The sequence below is a fragment of the Acomys minous genome (genome assembly GCF_964271855.1).
Source record: "Acomys minous genome assembly, chromosome: 9".
NCBI classification, from domain to species: domain Eukaryota; kingdom Metazoa; phylum Chordata; class Mammalia; order Rodentia; family Muridae; genus Acomys; species Acomys minous.
The window spans coordinates 6,074,201-6,094,812 of record NC_140490.1 but is presented as its reverse complement, the minus strand read 5'-3'; the positions used below and the strand labels follow the sequence as shown (position 1 = coordinate 6,094,812).

General features: G+C 43.7%; 1 protein-coding gene across 3 annotated transcripts in view; it reads left to right on the top strand.

Moving 5' to 3' along the window:
- ADK (adenosine kinase) overlaps nt 1-20,612 on the top strand; it is a 390,229-nt gene that overhangs the window by 345,104 nt on the left and 24,513 nt on the right. For 2 of the 3 annotated variants that reach the window (XM_084795009.1, XM_084795011.1), the window contains exon 10: nt 20,269-20,355. The exons of the other annotated variant lie outside the window; for it this stretch is intronic. In XM_084795009.1, the coding sequence (XP_084651135.1) occupies nt 20,269-20,355 (87 nt within the window). The remainder of the gene's footprint in view (nt 1-20,268; nt 20,356-20,612) is intronic. 3 annotated transcript variants of the gene reach the window in all.

Genomic DNA, 20,612 nt, shown 5'->3' with positions numbered 1-20,612 from the left:
AATTGTTCTACCTTTTTAATTGTTCCTTCCCCTCTAGGTACATGTACTCCCTCTTATATTTTTTGTTCCTCATCCATACCTATAAATGTTAAACTCGGAGATTTCTGGTTCCCCTTTATATTTATGGCAGTTTTCTAGTAGTTCTCCTCTTACTGTTAAGTGAAGTTTGGCAGTTTTCCACAGTGTTGGTGGGAGCCCGTTTTGACATGCATCAGAGCAATTGCCACCATATTCTTGCATTGCTTTGCTTTCTTTCTTTCTTTCTTTCTTCCTTTCTTTCTCTCTTTCTTTCTTCCCCCGCCCCCCCCCCCCCGAGACAGGGTTTCTCTGTGTAGTCTTGACTGTCCTGGACTCGCTTTGTAGACCAGGCTAGCTTTGAACTCACAGCTATCCGCCGGCCTCTGCCTCCCGAGTGCTGGGATTAAAGGCGTGCGCCACCACCGCCCGGCTCTTGCATAGGTTTTCATTATTTTACTTTTATTATGGTTTTTGTATGTGGGTGGAGGGGTGGGTGTGTGGTATGCACACAGGAAGATAAAGAAAACACAAAAGTTGGGTGTCTTCTTGGATTGCCTTCTATTGTATCCCTTAAGTCAGGGTCTCTCGCTAACCCTGCAGCGCCCGTAGCCTAGCCTAGCTAACCAGGAAGCTCTGGCAATCTACCTGTCCGCGTTTCCCTTTTCCACTCCCCAGTGCTGGGGCTATAGCCACCCCAGCTTTCCACATGGATTCTAAGGATTCTCATTTGTGTTTTGGTTTTGGGGGTTTTGTTTTGTTTTGTTTTGGAGGTTGTTGTTGTTGGTTGGTTGGTTGGTTTTTGTTTTTGTTTTTTGAGCAGAGTTTCTCTCTTTTAGCCCTGGCTGTTCTGGACCTCACTCTGTAGACAAGGCTGACCCCAAACTCATGGAGACTCACCCCACCTGCCTCTGCCTCCCTGAGTGCTGGGATTAAAGGTGTGCTCCACCACGGCCCGGCTCAGGTCCTCATTTTTGCTCAGCAAGTATTTTATTCACTGAGCCATCTGCTCAGCGCTATGTTGTGTTTCTCAGGAACCTTCTTTTTTTTTCATCTGTTGAGTGATTATTAATATTTAATATAAATCTACAAATAAAATACAATATTGAGTAACACTGGTCGTTTTATTATTTGTTAACTAAAATATGACAGTATTTAGTAAGAGATGGGAATGTGTTTTGAAAGAGAGAGGTGTTCTGTGTTGGATTGCGTCAGAGCTGCCAGTGTTGCATCTCTGTACTTAGGAATAATTGCTGCTGTCTTTCCAGTAACAATTACACCCCAAAGAAATCGCAGAATTCCCAGTTGTTAGCTTTGTAAGTGTACTGATGAGTACCTTGTTTGATGGATAAAAGCCTCCTCCGTAAGTGGTGTTCCCACCTGTGTGGTTCATTTCAAAACATTGTTTGTCTAACACATTGTTGTCAGTGACAACTAAACAAGAACTTTCAGGAACACTTGGCTATCCAGTAATGGCAAATTTCAAGGCTATGCAAATTGTGCCATTTCAGCCCCCACTCTTTTCTCTATTATCATATCAATTGAGTCAGTTCATAGTAGACAAAGCAAGGTTATGGGAACCACCTAGAGCATCATGCACCATTTAACATCAATGCGACATACACGAACATCTGCAACTCCAGTCTTATTAAGAGGATGGAATGGAAGGCAATAAACAGCTTTCTTCACCATTTAATTGCAAAATAGTATTTCCTAATGTTTGCATTGTTTATCAACAGGAACTTCATCAATAATTGTATAATTACGGTTGCCTGGATTACAGGGCTCTCATGCAGCTTGTCATTTATTACAGAGTAGTCTGAGTTTAATCTGAATTTGAGCACATTATTCAAGGCTAATAATATAAACCCCTTCAAATGTGAGTCGCACAATACAGATATCTTGTGCAGGAGGAGAACAGTGTTTAAGATTCTTCAGCTGCTTTGAAGATTAAGCTAACGTGGGGAAAGGAAGGCTGAAAGGCAGGGAGAGCTGAGGGAAGCCGCTAGCGTGGACCCACTAAACACGAGCATAGGTTATGTTCTTTAGAATTAATCACAAGTAATTAGATGTTTGCTTTAAGCTGAAATTGGGCTGAATTAAAACAGGTTTATTATGCCACGATCTTCCCTTCAGGCAGTATTTAAAGGAAGAAAATGGCAGAAAATTACAAGTATACCGAGGAAAAAGGCTATGGTGGTCAGTTTGAAATGCCAAATGCAGAAGAAAGCTTTGCCCTGTCTGCTCAGGCTGCTGCTGTTGCTCCGGGAACTGGGTAGACACCCCACCCCCACCCCAACGGCCTCCTACCCAGCAAAGCTAGTGGTCTAGGTCCTCTGCCAGCTGTTGCCTCCATGAAGTAGCCAAAAAGATGCAAACAAACAGGGTAAGCTTGTCCGCTGACGTGGCCAGTGGGCGTGGTCTTGTAAGAAGGGGAGCCTGAGAAACAGCGGTACATGTAAGTCATCTACAGCAGGAGGCTTATCTAAACATTGTGTATCTTAAATATGAAAAATCTCATTTTTCAGGGGCTGGAAAAATGACTCAATAAGAGCTCTGGCTCTTCTTCCAGAGGACCTGGGTTCAATTCCCAGCACCCACAAGGCGGCTCACAACCATCTGTAACTCCAGTTCCAGGGGATCTGACACCCTCACACAGACATAGATGCAGATGAAACACCAGTGCACATACAATTAAATTATATATATAAAAAAAGAAAATGTCATTTTTTCCTTAAATCTATTTTATACCTAAGGAAAAAGTCTAAGACTTGTTCATTAAGTTGTATTTTAAATATTTTAATATTTAAAATATTGGTTAAAGTTACCCTCTCTTCCTCCTCCAAATTAAAATATATTAAATTGCATATTAGACGAGCCTCATTTGAACTAGGCTATTCCCAACTAATCAACAGTCTTGATTTTTTATTTTAATTTATTTCTTTTGAAATAGGGTCTCTTGTATCCTAGGTTGGCCTCGAACTCATTATGTAGCTGAAGATGACCTTGAACTCCTGCTCTGCCTGCCTTCACCTCCTGAGTACTCGGGTTGATCACAAGTGTGCGCTACCACACAGACTTAAGAATGCTGGAGAGAGCCGGGCAGTGGTGGCGCACGCCTTTAATCCCAGCACTCGGGAGGCAGAGGCAGGTGGATCACTGTGAGTTCGAGGCCAGCCTGGTCTACAGGGCAAGTCCAGGACAGCCAGGGCTACACAGAGAGACCCTGTCTCGAAAAAGAAAGAAAAGAGTGCTGGAGAGTAAAGCTAGGTTCTGCGCATGGAAGCAAACATAGCAACCAAAACTACATTGACAACTTGAAGTTTCCCTTCCCTTCCTTTCCTCTCCTTTCCTTTTGTAGAGGAAGGGGCAGAACTATCACTGTAAAGTATCCACAGGATAAAATATGTAAGAGTCTATTCCCTCTCCTATTTTTCTTGCCTGTAATAAACATAGCACATTTTCCTGATGTGATAATCTATTACTTCCTCCCTCCAAACAAAGCTAAGAATGAGCTTGGTAGAGTAGTTTGACCTGTAGCTACTTAACATAATTCTAAAGAACCTTTTTAAAATATAATCACAGCTTCTACTATAAAACGTGTACATGCGTCTAACCGAATGCCTTAGCAAGAACATTGCTCTGTACTGGACTTGGCAATAAATGAATGTACTAAGCCATTTGAGACTTAAATATATACCTCTCATTTGAAGAACTATGCAGACATTATTCAGGAATTTTTTTTTGAAGATATTTATCAAAACTGCTATGATAATAGCTTTGTCCTAATGAGCCCCAGTCTCTGTTTAGGGAATAATCGATAAAGTTCAAATTAATGTTCCATAATTCACATTACAATGCGCATGTAATTATTCTGAGATGAGGCAAACCCTATGCATTTAATTTACAGCTGTAATTAAGTAAACTCGTTTAATACTAATTAGGTGAGCCTAAAAGGATCATAGGTTTGTGTATTTAATTATCAAAGTACAATTAGCAACTGATTTCCGCAAAGCTTTCTTATCTTGAGCTCAACATTGATCTCTACCCATATTGCAGTTTTATTCACATAGACCATCACGGAATCGAAACAAGGTACACACTGTGGAGAATCTGCTTGCTGATTTGCTCTCTGAAAGAATGGCCCTGAGATGGCGCACGCCTACACTCAGGAGGCAGAGGCAGGTGGATTGCTGTGAGTTTGAGGCCAGCCTGGTCTACAATGAGAGTCCAGGCCAGTCAAGACTACACAGAGAAACCCTGTCTCGTAAAACAAAAAAACAAACAAACAAAACAAAACAGAGAAATTAGCTAAGTGCAGTGGTGGATGCCTATAATCCTAGCACTGTAGAGGCAGAGGCAGGCAGGTCTCTGAGTATAGAGCCAGCTGGGGCTACCAACTGAGACCTTGCCACCCCCACCCTCTTTCCCCGCTGTTTAAAATAAAAGAATATAGAAATTGGTTCTGGAGAGGTGGATCAGCAGTTATAAACACACACTGCTCTTGAAAAGGACTCCAGTTCAGTTTCAGGCCCCCATGTTGGGCAGCTCACAACATTTGTAACTCAGCTCCAAGACAGCCTATGTCCTCTTCTCCCCAACCCCTACACTAAACCTTTTAAAGGTGTGAATATTAAGTTATCAGGAAAATAAACTTGATTCCTATTTTTTAAATCTCTTAAGTTCTGTCAATCAACATTTATTAGGTACCTAGAATACGAGGCTACTTGCAATGTTTAAACTATTGCATTTCTTCTGCTGATTTTTTAAGTATATTACCAGGGACTTCTTTAACAACCTTGAGTGTGATGGGTGAAGGTCCACGCCTTCCTCTTTCCCAGTCCAGCGCAGGCTTTACATGCTGTAAAGGCTTATGCCTGTGTCTCCCTGAAGCTCCCACGATGTCTCTTCTTACCTTTGAGGACTAAAAAGCTCCCCTCTCTCCCACAGTATGAGGGGGTAGCACTGCTGTCAGGAAATGGGGTCCTCCCCATTAAGACACTCAGATTCAACTACCCAGCTTCCTAGTCAGCAGCCACTAGAGATAAGTGGAAAGCAATGACTGACACTTACATACCATGGGCTAAATAGTGAGACCTGTCCCCAAAAAGAAGAGAGAGAAGAAAACAGAAAACAAACTGATACCCGTACTGGAAAGCTGTCTCTTTGTCCTGGCAGAGGTCGTTAGTACATCAAAAATGATATTTTCTTCCTTTTTTGTATTACCTTGTTTTCCTAAAAATTAACTAGCATGACACAATTTTTTTTTCATCTAGATACAGGCAGTGACAAGACCCCCACACAATTAGGGATAAGATCCTTACAGTGCTGACTGAGAGGCCAGCCAGTTTGTGCATGGTTTCTGGGTCACCTGAAGGAGTGTAAACAGTATTGTGGTTTGTGAGCAGGCCACATCGAGCAGTGCCATTTGCATAGACTAGAGTATACATAGTGTCCTCTGATGCTAGGGGACAGTGTTCCTAAACTGGGAGATGAATTATCTCCCATCTTCCAGCCTCAGAAACAAAGATACTGATTCTTGTACCATTGGATGGAAAGTTAATAGTTTGGTGTAACTGGCAAACTGAAGGGTCGGTACCTAATGGCTTCTGTTTCTTGAAGAAATAACTGTGGCTTAACAAGAGCAATGTCCCCAGGCGCACGCCTTTAGTCCCAGCACTTGGGAGGCAGAGGCAGGCGGGTCTCTGAGTTCAAGGCCAGCCTGGTCTACAGAGTGAGATCCAGGACAGCCAGGGCTACACAGAGAAACCCTGGTTTGTTTTTTATGGTTTTGTTTGTTTGTTTCTTTGTTTTTCATTGCTTTTCTTTTTCTCAGTTGAGGGGGCCAGGAACATGTTACGGTATGCATGTGGAGGTCAGGTCTCTCCTTCCACTGAGAGGACCCTAAGGAGCAAACTCAGGTCTTCAGTCTTTTACCCGCTGAGCCATCTCACTGGCCCAAGAGTAGTAGACACTGAGACTAGTGTTTGAGGAGGGAGCTAGGGCACTAAGACGGAGTGATCTAGTTCTTGGGGGAAGTGCAGCAACCAGAACAGGACAACGAACGCCAGCTTGCTTCTGTGCGGGGCCGTCATACGTTTTAACATTCTTCTCTTATTCTCCTTAACCTCCCGATGGACGCTGGCGAGCCTCAATTATGCAGGGACTTCACTTTTGTTCTTGTTATTAGGTCTGTGAGACAAGCTCTCGCTCTGTAGCCTAGACCGGACTTGATGTCACCAGGGAGCCAAAGTTGTCCTCAAATTCATGTCAGTCCTCTTGCTGCCTCAGACGCCAGGTACTGAGGTGACAGGTGTGAATCTCCACACCTGGTTTAAGGTACGGAGTCTTTTACCAAGGGGCACTCATGCTGGCTTAATGGGAGGAGGTCTTTTATCCAGGGGTGCCCATGCTGGCTTTACAGGGGAGTCTGTGGTCCAGGGGTGCCCATGCTGGCTTTACAGAGGAGTCTGTGTGGTACAGGGGTGCCCATGCTGGCTTTACATGGGAGTCTGTGGTCCAGGGGTGCCCATGCTGGCTTTACATGGGAGTCTGTGGTCCAGGGGTGCCCATGCTGGCTTTACATGGGAGTCTGTGGTCCAGGGGTACCCATGCTGGCTTTACATGGGAGTCTGTGGTCCAGGGCTTCCCATGCTGGCTTTACATGGGAGTCTGTGGTCCAGGGGTACCCATGCTGGCTTTACATGGGAGTATGTGGTCCAGGGGTGCCCATGCTGGCTTTACATGGGAGTCTGTGGTCCAGGGCTTCCCATGCTGGCTTTACATGGGAGTATGTGGTCCAGGGGTGCCCATGCTGGCTTTACATGGGAGTATGTGGTCCAGGGGTGCCCATGCTGGCTTTACAGGGGAGTCTGTGTGGTCCAGGGGTGCCCATGCTGGCTTTACAGGGGAGTCTGTGTGGTCCAGGGGTGCCCATGCTGGCTTTATGGGGAGTCTGTGTGGTACAGGGGTACCCATGCTGGCTCTACGGGGAGTCTGTGTGGTCCAGGGGTACCCAGGCTGGCTTTATGGGGAGTCTGTGTGGTCCAGGGGTACCCATGCTGGCTTTACGGGGAGTCTGTGTGGTACAGGGGTGCCCATGCTGGCTTTATGGGGAGTCTGTGTGGTACAGGGGTGCCCATGCTGGCTTTACGGGGAGTCTGTGTGGTCCAGGGGTACCCATGCTGGCTTTATGGGGAGTCTGTGTGGTACAGGGGTACCCATGCTGGCTCTACGGGGAGGAGTGGAGGAGGATATCCCTATCCTTTAACATTTCTTGGTTATTCTTGAATGAGATGAAGAACTATCACATGAGAAATTCAAGGAAGGGGATATCCCACTCTGACATGGAAAGTTGCCCCTCTCAGTTAGGTATTAGTATACGGCTAGATTTTTTTTTTCCTAGTGATTAATAACTAGATTTGCTTGCCCTTTCTTTCTTTCTTTCTTTCTTTCTTTCCTTCTTTCTTTTTTTTTTTTTTTTTTTTTTTTTTTTTTTTTTTTTTTGGTTTTTCGAGACAGGGTTTCTCTGTGTAGCCTTGACTGTCCTGGACTCACTTTGTAGACCAGGCTGGCCTCGAACTCACAGCGATCCGCCTGCCTCTGCCTCCCGAGTGCTGGGATTAAAGGCGTGCACCACCACGCCCGGCCTTGCTTGCCCTTTCTTACAAATGAATTCTAGTGCTACAAACCTTCTTTTCTCTCTGCCTCTGTCACTGTGGATGAGGGTGCTCCCTTGACAGGGTCACTGCTTCTGTCACTGTGGATGAGGGCGCTCCCTTGACAGGGTCACTGGTGTTGTAAATGACTCATGATCACATAGCCTAAAAGAGATCCTAGATCTGTAGCTATGTGTGTAAATGCTCCTGATTTCATGCTGCCAAACTTAGTTTGGTGAGATCAGGAGTATTTGTTTATTGTTGTTGTTGTTGTCGTTATTATTATTATTATTATTATTATTATTACTACTACTACTTTAACAGGGGGTCTTTTTCAGTAGCCTAGGCTGGACTCACACTCAGCCTATACCTCAGGCTTATCTACTCTCAGCAATCCTCCTGCCCTAGCATCTTGAGTTCCAGGATTACAGGCATGAGAAGCTATACCTGGCACCTCACTTAGAATTGAGGGGCATTTTATATGTGCAGATTCAGCCTTATGAGGAGGCTGCAGCATGCCACTGCATAGTTAATAGAAACGGGTGAGCGGTATTTGTAGCAACATGAAGGAATTTTAAAAATATATTAAACGTGAGTCTAGGTCAGAAGCCAGGTATAAAGAAACACGCTTTGTACACACATTTACTAGTTTGTTTTGTGGCGTTGCAGGCTCTTGTTTGTTTTAAGTCTCTTTTGTGTGCACTTATGTTGGCCCTCACCTTCTACTTGTTTAAGGCAAGTCTCATGTTTATTTAAACCTATGCCAGGGTCACTGGCCCCCTAGCACCTGAGGATTCTGTGCCTTCTGCCTCTCAGCTAATGCAATTGGGTCAGTGGGATGGTCCATGTACATGTGGATCAAAGAACCCACTCTACAGATTTGTACTCTGACTTCCACATGGCGTGGGGGGGGGGGTTGCACGCAGGGAGGGAAGAAACAAACTTGTACCTCTGTGTCTGGCCTTATGTTGATTCTAGGGGTCCAAACTTAGACCCCTAAGCTTGTGCAACAAGACATTTACCCACAGAGCCATCCTCCTGGCCGCAACCAGGGTAGAACCTAGAATAGTGCATTTTTAGCTTTTCTTTTTGTTTGAGTAGAAATTTGGCGCTGAAAGGACATAAATTTCCTGAGTGGTGAAAATATTTATAGCATTGGCCTGTCTGTAGTGTGAGTACATTCCATACCTGTCAGCATGCTGGCCACGCAGCTACCTGTGGCTCCTGAGGCTGGTGGCCCTGATGCACCTAAGTCACTTAGTAGTTAGCAGCAGAGGCATTGGGCAATATGGTTCTAGAACTTGGTGTGCAGTGGGCTACACAGAGTACGTATTTGACAAGAAAGACAGGGTTCCTTTACAGTGTCTATACTTTGAGTACAGTGTGGTGGTGCATGCCTATAATCCTAGCTTTTAGGAGGTTGAGGCAGGATTTCTGTGACCAGCCTGAGTAACATAGTGAATTACAGACCAACAGGGGTACATATCAAGATACTACCTAAAAAAAAGAAAAGAAAAAGAGATTTGTGCATTTTGTAGCATATTTATTAAGCCTCGGTGTAAGAAGCTGATTAGGGGAAATTTTTTAGTTGAGACTACTTAAAACAATAGCAAGAACCAGGTGAGTTCCAGGACAGCCAAGGCTACACAGAAAAACCTTGTTTCAAAAACACAAAAATAAAATATAAGGTTAAAAAAAAAAAGCAAGAAACAGACATTGTGGAATACATGTGTAATCATAACACTCAGGAGGCTAAGGCAGGAGGCTCATCTATTTGAGGCAGTGTGGCCTGCATACCAAGACTCTGTCAGAAATTATATATGTTTCCCCAAAATTTGGCCTAGAGAGATGGCTCAATGCTTAAGAATACTCACTGCTCTTTCAGAGGACCCAAATCAAAAATTGTCCCAGTATCCCCAACTCCATAAAGATACTGATGCCTCTGATTTCCGCAGGTACATGCACACACGTGCACACACTCGCACACACATAATTAAAAATAAAATTGGGAAATCAGGTGAGTATAATGCCTGACTTCATAGGGTAGGAAAGAGGAGCAGAAACTTGCTTCATCCTTGACTACGTAGCAAGTTCAAGGCTGTTCCGGACCATCAGAGGTCCGCCTCAAAAAGAAACCGTTTCAATTAAATGAAAAATGATGAGCATATTCTCTTAACTGTAGCACTTAAGAGGTAGAGGCAGAAGGGTCAGGAGTTCAACGTCATCCTCAGCCATGTATCAAGTCCCACACTGGCCTGAGCTGCATAAAACTATGTCTCAGAAAACAAACAAAAATTTTAAAGATAAGAAACATCTTCACTGATAGCAACAAAGAAGCCGTTTCTGGAGCCAGTGTTCCCATGCGCTCCAGCAGTTTGCCAACGCTCATCAATAGAAAAAGAGAGAGGTGGCATGGCATCTGACAAAGATGACCTCGGTGTCTCAGAGCCACGGCCTTCTCTCTGGTTGGTGTAGCAGCTGGCGTGGCGTCTGCACTGGCTTCCCTTTCGCCAGAGTCTTGTGCTTCTAAGTCCCAAGTCAGGCGTAGTTCATTTGTGAGAACAGGGCGTTGCACAAGTAGGGAAGGCGATTTACTTTTCAGCAGACACTGCAAAGCAGTCGTTACTGCTCATTTGTGGGATGGAAATATTGGGGCGGCATCATTACAACAGTTACAGTTTTCTGTCGTCCCTCGGAACAAATAAAAGGTAGTGGTTTAAAGGACTGAGATGTAACTCAGCAGGGATGCTGGCCTAGCCTGCGCATGGCTCGAGGTTTGATTCCCAGCATGGCATAAATCCAGACCTGGTAGTGCACATTTAAAATCTCTGTACTTAGGTGATGGAGGCGAGAAAGTCAGGAGTTCAAAGTCACCCTTCGTTACATGAAACCCTGTATCATCATCATCATCATCATCTAATAGAATAATGGAAAATGGAACTAATTCTTATTTTCTTGATTTGCTCAACTACACTAGAGAAGTGCACTATAGTTATGTACCTCATAGTCAAGATCATTCAGAAAATTTTGTACTAGATTCCAGGAGATAATCAAATGTGAAACACAGACCCAGGCTCTAGGAGCTCAAATTCTAGCAAAATCAAACATTCTAACAAGCAGAAACTGAACATGTTCTTCACAGTAGATACAGAACTGAGGGCTGGGAATAAGATTAAGTACTGAAAAAAAAACAAAAAAAAAGATTAAGTACTGATCCCTAGTCACAGGTGCTGAAATTTTACTTGGAAATAATAGCTGCAAGCACCGCCCCCACCCCCACCCCTCACACCGGCCCCCCACCCCCCCCACCCCCGTGCTCTCACAGATGTACATGGAAGTTACAAGTGATCGCACAAAAGGAAGGAAATTGAGAGAAGATTCTCTGTAAACAGTACATTCAGTGTGTGCACATGACATGTTTGGGGATGTCACAGGTATGACTGGGGAGCAGCCACAGGGCCAGGGAAAGGCAAGAGATGAGTTTGAACACTAGGCTGAGTTCACACCTTGGACTTAATGCCTCCTTCAAGAGAGGCAGTGCAGGCGGCCTGGAGCTGGAGGCCACATAACAAGACCTATCTTAAAACAGAGAGAAACAACAGGAGACCTGCAGACCACCATGAAAGAGCTTCAAAGGAGAATAAAGCAGTCAGATTTGTGTTTACAAAAAAAAAAAAGGCCCGTGTTGATTCAGCAAACATCCCGGAAGCATCTGTAGTCCTACCGTATGTGTGCTAAGCAGCGTTCTGGATGCTCGGAGTCCCCAGACAGTCTTACCTTTCCTCAGGCAACCAGTGCTGTGCTGTACGGCCTCGGCTCCCAGCTGATTAAGTGATGGTTGGGAACCTCACCAAACTTAAACAACCTAGAGATGGCTGGTGACCCTTATAGGCTAAGCTAGTACAGGAGCCAAGTTCTTAAGGATAAGACATTGGAGTGGAGCGGAGTGCATAACAAAACACAGAGAGAAAAGCAAGCTGACTTGAGCTGGTGTGAAGTAAGATTAAAGTGATATGATTCATTTGATAAGCCTTAAAATTAGAAATATCAAATACATTCTTAAGGAAAGAAAGAGTACACACGCCTAGAGGGATGGTTCAGCACTTAAGAGCTATGACTCCTCTTCAGAGGACCCAAGTTTAGTCAAGCAGCCATATCAGGAGGCTCACAGCAACCTTAAGTCCAGTCCCAGGATCTACACCTTCCGCACTCCATGGACACCTGCATGCATGGGATGTCCATAAACTCACAGGCACACCTACACACCACACACACACACACACACACACACACACACACACACACACACATACACGTGCATACATTTTATTTGTTTTTTGAGACAGGGTTTCTCTGTGTAGCCTTGCCTGTCCTGGACTCACTTTGTAGACCAGGCTGGCCTCGAACTCACAGCGATCCACCTGCCTCTGCCTCCTGAGTGCTGGGCCACCATGCCTGGTTTATACTGCCTTTCTTATCTATGGGGCTTTTTAATCAATTAATTTAGTCAAATTTAGTTATCAGTAATAAGCTTAAGGGAATTCAGTCTCAATTAACTGCTTTATAATGCTTAATCAAAACCTGTTTTTTTTTTAATGATTGCACAAATGGCAGCAATTTTGTTTGAGTAGCAACCTAATTCTTTCTCCTTCATTTTGTTCCCAAGACCTGTCTCTCCTATGAGCCCCTAGGCAGTTGACACCCTGTGAGCTTTTGTGTGTTTATAAAATCAATTACAATTACACACCTTTAATCCCAGCACTTGGGAGACAGAGGCAAGTGGATCTCTTGCCTCTTGTGTGTTCAAGGCCAGCCTGGTCTACAGAGCAAGTTCCAGGACAGCCAGAGCTGTTACACAGAGAATCCCAAATGAGTTGACATTACCCAATCTGTGGGACCATCATGAAAATGTCATGAGGTGGCACACACAGCACTTAGCGCAGGGTAATTTCACTCAAGAGACCAATGTTGCCTTCCATCTTCTGATGCAGCAAACCCAAACCACTCACTTTTTTTAAAATTAATTTTTTTTATTTTATGTGCATTGGTGTTTTGCCTGCATGTATGTCTGTATGAAGGTGTCAGGTCTTGGCGTTCCAGACAGTTGTGAGTTTCCATGTGGCTGCTGGGAATTGAACCCTGGTCCTCAGGAAGAGCAGTCAATTCCCTGAATGGCTGAGCCATCTCTCCAGCCCCCCAAATCCCTCACTTTCAAAGTCTCTAAAAATTGCTAGACTCTAGCTGTGTTACGTGACAGAAACCCGCTTCTGTATATTCCTCCTAAGCATCAGCAGCTTCCTTTTCTTCATTAGCCACATCCTCAAAGCTAGTTTAAGTCTCTTCTCCATGAAACCGTCTGAGTTGACTAAGCTCATCTTGCTCCCTCCCTCCCTCCCTCCCTCCCTCCCTCCAAGCTCCCCTTGCAGCTACAGCAGGTGTTATGCTGTCTAATGGTTTAGATTTTCTCACCCAGCCAGGTCTCCTTGAGTACTTTTAAGCACTCTGGGAAACGAATCATATCTGAGTATTTCTCAAGTGTGTCTCATCTCCTCCAAGGAACCTAGCAGAGTATAAAGAGCTTGTACCTTATTGTTCAATGAGTACTTGTTGCCTGGCTGAAGAAAATAAGCTCCTACCTTATAAAATTATATATTAGATTTTTTCCTTTGGTACAGTGTTTCATAACATAAATATGTTTATATATATACACACACACACATATATGTGTGTGTGTGTATATATGTGTGTATGTATATATGCATATATGAATTATGACTATAGAAAATAGGTATCTTTGTCGGGCATGGTGGTGCACACCTTTAATCCCAGCACTTGGGAGGCAGAGGCAGGCGGATCTCTGTGAGTTCCAGGCCAGCCTGGTCTACAAAGTGAGTCCAGGACAGGCAAGGCTACACAGAGAAACTGTCTCGAAAAACTAAAAAAAAGAAAGAAAGAAAAAAAATTAGGTATCTTCTATCAAACTTGCACAGTTTTGAGCTGGGGATGGTAGCTAATACCTGCAAGTTCAAGGGCAGCCGGGGCTATATAGCAAGAGTGGGGGAGCGGAGCAGTAACTTCCGTGCACAGCCATGTTTCATAACTCTGTCCACTTTCCCAAATTATTAAGAAAGAATGTGATTTATTATTTTCTAAGCACAAATTTCCTAACAGTTTGGATTTCCTTTTTTTTTTTTTTTTTTTTTTTTTTTTTTGTCTGTGTAGCCTTGGGTGTCCTGAAAATCTTTCTGTAGACTTGGGCTGGCTTTGAGCCCAGAGGTCCTCCTGCCTCTGCCTGCCAGGTACTGGCATCAAAGGCGTGCACCACCATGCCTGACTGGCTTCCCAGGGGTTGGTGCTTCCATGTTTTCCCTCCTTACCATGTGTCTGACCTTCATGCCAACTTAAAATGGCATTGTTCTCGCTTCCCCTCTCTCTGTTCTCCAGGCAGCCTTTAAGTCCTACAAGTTTTTCTGCCATCAGGTTTTTCTTTCAAATTCTAGTAAAAATTGTCCTTGGGCTTCAAAAACAAACAAGCCAACCTTTGCACTCACTGTGCTCCAGTTACAGGCGGATTTCACATTTACCGTAGCTAGCCCATCATGTTGCTAGCCCACGCCTCTGCACTCACATGGCTTAGACCTGGATTGTCATCTGGCATGCTCCTTTGTCACTCAAATATCACCTCCTCAGCTAAAGTCAAACATCACATCCTAAACTAACTTTGCTGCCCTGTCATACCTGGTCTCAGTGCATGTTCACTGCTCCTGATACCCGCACTGAGAACTCAGCCCGTTCCTGCTAACTTTTTACTTGAGCAGCCTGCGCCTGCCCTGCTAGAATGTCGACCCCATAGAAGCCAGAGTTTGGTCTGCACCACTGACATGGCCGTGTTTGGTCTCTAGTACAGTCCCTGACGTGAGACAAGCTTTAATAAACATGTATTGAATAGAGAGGCTGAGCCCAAGCCAAACTTGAACCAAGGTTGGTTTTAGATTTTAATGCAAACATTCCCACCATCCCACTGTGCCTGCTTCTCATGAAAGACCTAGACCTTGGAACCACAGTAAGAATTAATGTTTGAGATAATGATATTCAGATGTGCCGTAAGATTCTCTATTCTCTGAGAAAATTTTCATTGAGTTCCATAAATTAATTAAAGCAGGGATGTCATGGTATATTAATATATTATGTTAATACATTTAGAAGAATTTCCAACTAAAAAGACTTTCTGCTTTTTCTTTAGTTAACCAGAAAATTAAATTAACTTGGAGCTCTTCAGTCCCCAAAGTCCTTGTTAATTAGGATTGTTCTATAAATCTCTATTATTAGAAGGGTTTGTCATCTGTTTCATTACCCTGTTTATTAGGGCAGCCAGGGCAGGGTGTCTCTGCTCACATCCTGATGTGTGTGTCCTAGTGAGAAGCAGCATTTCCTGCATTCTCCTCCCTTCCCTATTTGTCAGGGCATGCTATTGGTATAGCAACTCGGTTTATTTGTGTCAGTTCCCTGGATAAAATAGGAGTGATATCATTGACTTGGCTATTAAATATAATAATTAAATCCAAATGGTATTAAAGATACAAGCTTGTACGCTTCGCGGCCCTGTGTGTGGCCAAGGAAGGTTGACGGTAACCTGCAAGGCCATCAGTGATGGACTGGGAAGTAAATGACAGTGTGTCCATGCAGTGGACAATAAGACAACAGTAAAACACAAAGGCATTCTCTGCTTAGTAGTTTACAAAGAGCTTCATATGTTCAGAGTAGCCTGGACATTCCCAACAACTCACTTATATATTTCAAGTATATAGTCTAAAAGTTGCTCTAATGTTGACAGTTGTGTAATCATTACATTAACCAATTGTGAACATTTTTAATACTAAAAAAAAAAAAAAGATACTTCATGAACATTTGCAGTCATTCCCAGCTTTCCAACCTCACACTTATCCTCTCAGCTTAATCCTTGTAAGCTCTTTGTTTGTGACAGTCTTACTTTGTAATCTTGGCTACTGCTAGCTATGTACACTAGGTTGGCCTGAAACAGAGAGAGCTGCCTGTCTCTGCCTCCCCAGTGCTGGGATCAAAGGCTTGTAAGCTCGCTCTTTCTTTCTTCCTTTCTTTCTTCCTTTCTTCCTTCTTTCTTTCTTTCTTTCTTTCTTTCTTTCTTTCTTTCTTTGTAAGCTCTTAAATAGAAGTCCTTGATGAGAACATAGAGCATGGCTCACGTGTGGAAGTCACAGAACAACTTGCAGGAGTCAGCCTTCTCCTTCCATCCTGCGAGACACAAGAGCTCAGGCCTTTACCATTTACAGCATCTAGCTGGCCCACTCTTTGTTTTGAGAGGGGGAGAAGAGAATGTGTGTGTGTGTGTGTGTGTGTGTGTGTGTGTGTGTGTGTGTGTGTGTGTTCATGTGTATGTACATGTCTATGAATGTGGAGGCCAGGAGGCCACCTTACATGATATTCCTCAGGAACCATCCATTTTTTTGTATGTGTGTCAGATATTTATTTTGGTCTTGACCACTTAAAAGTAACTAATATAAACCAGGCAGTGGTGGTGCACGCCTTTAATCCCAGCACTCAGGAGTCAGAGGCAGGTGGATCACCGCTGTGAGTTCAAAGCCAGCATGGTGTAAAAACGAGTCTAGGACAGCCAAGGCTACACAGAGAAACCCTGTCTCAAAAAACAAAAAACAAAAAAAGAAAGTAACTAATATAAAGGCTATCAAATACAAATAGCCAAAACACTAAGAATGTAACATTTATATAAATCTTGATTATGTCATCATTCTTCTTGCTATAGGTAGTTTATTGTATATATGTATAATAATGTAAATGTATATGTAAAAAATAAAAAAATTAAAAAGCTAATTTCTTCCACATACAGTGGCCATGTCCAAACATACTTAAAATAAAACTAAACCATGTATTAATGAAAATTTTTCATGTTTTTCTTCCATATTGTATATTAAAGTGATTTCATTTTCAAAAAAAAAAGTAACTAATATAGCCAGGTGCAGTGGCACACACCTTTAATCCCATCACTCAGGAGTCAGAGGCCGTAAGATCTCTGTGAGTTCAAGGCCGGCCAGGTCTGGCAAGCAAGTCCAGGACAGGCAGGGCTACACAGGGAAACCCTGTCTCCAAAAACAGGGAGTTCGAGTCCAGCCTGGACTACAAAGTGAGTCCAGGACAGTCAAGGCTACACAGAGAAACCCTGTCTCAAAAAACCAAGTAAATAAATAAATAAATAAATAAATAAAAAAAAAGGAACAAGGAGGAGGAGGAAGAAAGAAAAGGAAGAGGAGGAGGAGGTGGAGGAGGAAGAAGAAGAGGAAACTAAATCAGCCTAGTGCCAGCCTATGATAAAATATCAAAAAGTATTACTTACCTCCTGTCCTGCTGCATACCTTAAATCTTGAGATTCAAGAGGCAGAGACAGGAGGATCACTGAGTTCAAGACCAGCCAGGTCTACATAGTGAGTTCCAGTTCAGCCAGGGCTACCCAGTGAGATGCTGCCTTTTTTTTTTTTTTTTTTTTTTTTTTGGTAAGATTTATTTATATATTATATATACAGTGCTTTGCCTGTATGACACAAGATGGCATTAGATCACATTATAGATGGTTGTGAGCCACCATGTGGTTGCTGGGAATTGAACTCAGGACCTCTGGAAGAGCAGTCAGTGCTCTTAACCTCTGAGCCATTGCTCCAGCCCTATCCTGTCTTTGTTTGTTTGTTTGTTTGTTTGTTTGTGTTATTTTGGTTTGTTGTGCTTCCCCCCCCCCTGTGTTTTATTTCTGGCTGGGTCTAACCAAGAGTGCTTGCATGAGCACAAGTACTAAGCCATTCACCAGAGTGTGGGTGTACCTATGCAGCTGTACCACTGAGGAAGACCAGTCCCCACCCCGATAACCAGTACTACCAAGAGCTCTTCAGAGATGGAGGTGGGACCACTGATTCCTTCCCCCTGCCCCTACTTTGTTTTTGTATGAGGTGTTTTGGTTTGTGTTTTTATGTGGGGAGGGTTTGAGACTAAGTCCTACTGTGTAGCCTTGTTTGGGCTGGGACTCACAGAGACCCGCCTGCCTCTGACTCCCAAATGCCGGCATCAGAGGACAAGTTTCGGGAGTTACTTCTCACCTTCCACCTTTGCACACCGGCTCGCTCTTGGGTTTGCCCATGGCCCACAAGCCGGTAGGAGTGCTGGCTTCTAATGGGCTTCAGAGATGAAATGCGGTCCTCATGTATGCCAAACCAGCGCATTGCCGACTGAGCCGTGGCCCCAGCCCCTATTTTCTACAGTTAATTATTACCCAAGGTATTTTATGGACTCGTCCAGCTATTACATAATGTAACCCCATTGACAATTGTGACTCGTTAACGTCATCCGTTCTCCTTATTCATTGCCTGTTTGTCCTAGTTTGTCATAGTTCGTTCCTTATATAGTGTGGCTTACACTTGAAGGTAATAAAACTCAATTTCTCTATAAGTATTTATGGTGTAGACCTTTCCCTAAATCATACTGCAGCCCGTTCCCAATTATTTCTAATAAAGTCTGCTTTCGTCTCTTTTTCCTTGTGCCTGTGCAGTCATATATACTGCGTGCTCCCTAGAAACACTAATCCTCTACACTTCCACCACAACATCCAATTAATTACAATCCTGTTAACTGCCATGTAGGCTCTGGAGTTACAAAGTGTGGAAAGTTTGATTGCTTCAAATGTTTTGTTTTTTGAAGCAAGGTTTTACTGTTTACCTCAGGCTGGTCTTAAACTCACTATGTAGCCCAGGCTGGCCTCTGTGATCCTCCTGACTCAGCATTCCACGTGCTGCGATGACACTCACGAGTCGTCCTCCCAGAGTTAGAGTTGAATAGATGATTCTGGGTTGTCCATCCTTTTGACCCTGCAGTACAACTCTGCCATATATAAATATGCTGGGCCACCTTCCTAGCCATCCTGAAGCCCCTGAAGCCACAAGATAGAGTTGCTTGGCAACATGCTCACTCATTTGCTAAATCATCCATTTGTCTTCTTGAGTGCCAGTGTTTCTGAGAAGATTCATTTCATTTGGTTTTAGGAGATAGAATCTCAATTTGTAGCCTACGCTGGCCTCCAACGCAAGATCTCCCTGCCTTTAATCGCTGCAGTACTGGAATTACGGGGGGCAGGCTCTACCTGGCTCCCAGTAGGACAGCATTTTTCCACAAGCATTATCTTTGTCTGCTGTTGTGCTGAATCTCTCTTTGAGCTGGGAATGTTAATGTACACCTGCAATCCCAGGCCTGGAGGACATGGTATCCAGAAAGGAAGTGCTGCCGTTTGTTGTTGGACAGTTTATAGCGTGTGGCCACGCCTGGGGTATAGAGTATGGCCTAACTGTCTTCTGTAATTTTTTTTTTTAAAGAAAGAGTCCCATTATAGACCATGCTGGCCTCAAACTCATAATACTAACTTCTGCTTTTGCCTCCCGAGTGCTGGAATTGCAGTCATCTGCTACACACCTGCACACATGTGCAAAGCAGACACACATCTCTTTTTTGTTTTGTTTTGTTTTGTTCTGTTTTGGGGTCTTTCAATACAGGGTTTCTCTATGTAACCTTGGCTGTCCTGGACTCATTTTGTAGACCAGGCTGGCCTCGAACTCACAGTGCACATCTCAATTCTTAAGACCTTTACTCAATAAGATCTTTCTTAGGGTTGCTAAGATCACCTGCTTCCTCTTTCCTCTGAGGTAAGATGGAAGTTTGCAAGTCATTAGCCAATTCTGTCTCCATAGGATGCAAACTTGTCACTTCAGAGGTCCCAGTGCACAAAAAGACAGCGCTATGCAATCTTTTGCAGATGTCTCCTCAGCCAGATTTCATCACAGTACTCCAGAGCTGTCATGTGCCAAGCTTAGAGTACTGTCCGAGGTCACTCTTAGGGAAAAAGGTAAACCCTGCTCCAGACCACACTGTCCCTGCTGTCCTGCCCATGCACTCTGCAGTAGCTGTGCCTTTTTTTAGCTCACAGGCAGTTGGCCATAGATAACCAGATCAGTTCGCTTGTAATAAACCAACTGAAATCAATAGTCCTCAGAATGGACATGAACTGTTCACAGAATAATAGTGACATTTTTATGTTGCCTTTGTGATTTTCCTGTAGAAAGGCACTCAAACTATTTTTACAGTTAAATTTTGAAGCTCTTTTGGTGACTCCAAAATTTCACTGCCAGCAACCCAAGCAGGCTTGAAGATTTATCAGAGGTCATGATCCAGTCCACAGAGGCACTGCCTTCAGCTCACAGTTTCTGTTCCATCACATGAACTGTCATAAAAAGAGCAATTTATAGTCAATCCCCAGGAACATGAACTACCTGAGTATGGCTCTTGTAAGACACACACACACACACACACACACACACACACACACACACAATCTTAATGTTGAAAATTACACAAAGTGTTGCTTTGCACCAAGCCCTGTGGTACAGAACACAGGGCTAATTTCTCCGAACCAACGTGTAAGCAAGGAGCATCAAGTTGTACCAGGTGGTCCTAGGTACTAAGCATTACAAAGAGAAGTTAGTCTGCCTTTCTTTTGCTTTCCTTACAGAAAATGATGTCACTGCTTTTGCTGTCTTGGATCAAAACCAGAAAGAAATCGTTGACACCAATGGAGCTGGCGATGCGTTTGTTGGAGGTACAGACCCTGCATTTTACGTCTACTTCTGCGTCTCTAGCCAATAGCCAAGACGTACTAGCTTAACAACCTCTCATTTCCTTTCTTCAGTAATTAGCTCCCAGTGTTCTCTCCTTCTGCTGTAGGCATCGTATATGGGGTGATTCTACTACAGGAATGCTATGTGCTTGGCAAAGATCATTAGCTACTATGTTCTGCCTCAGTCATTTTCCTAAGAGTAATTGCATCAGAACCGTGTATAAACATGCCACAGCAAG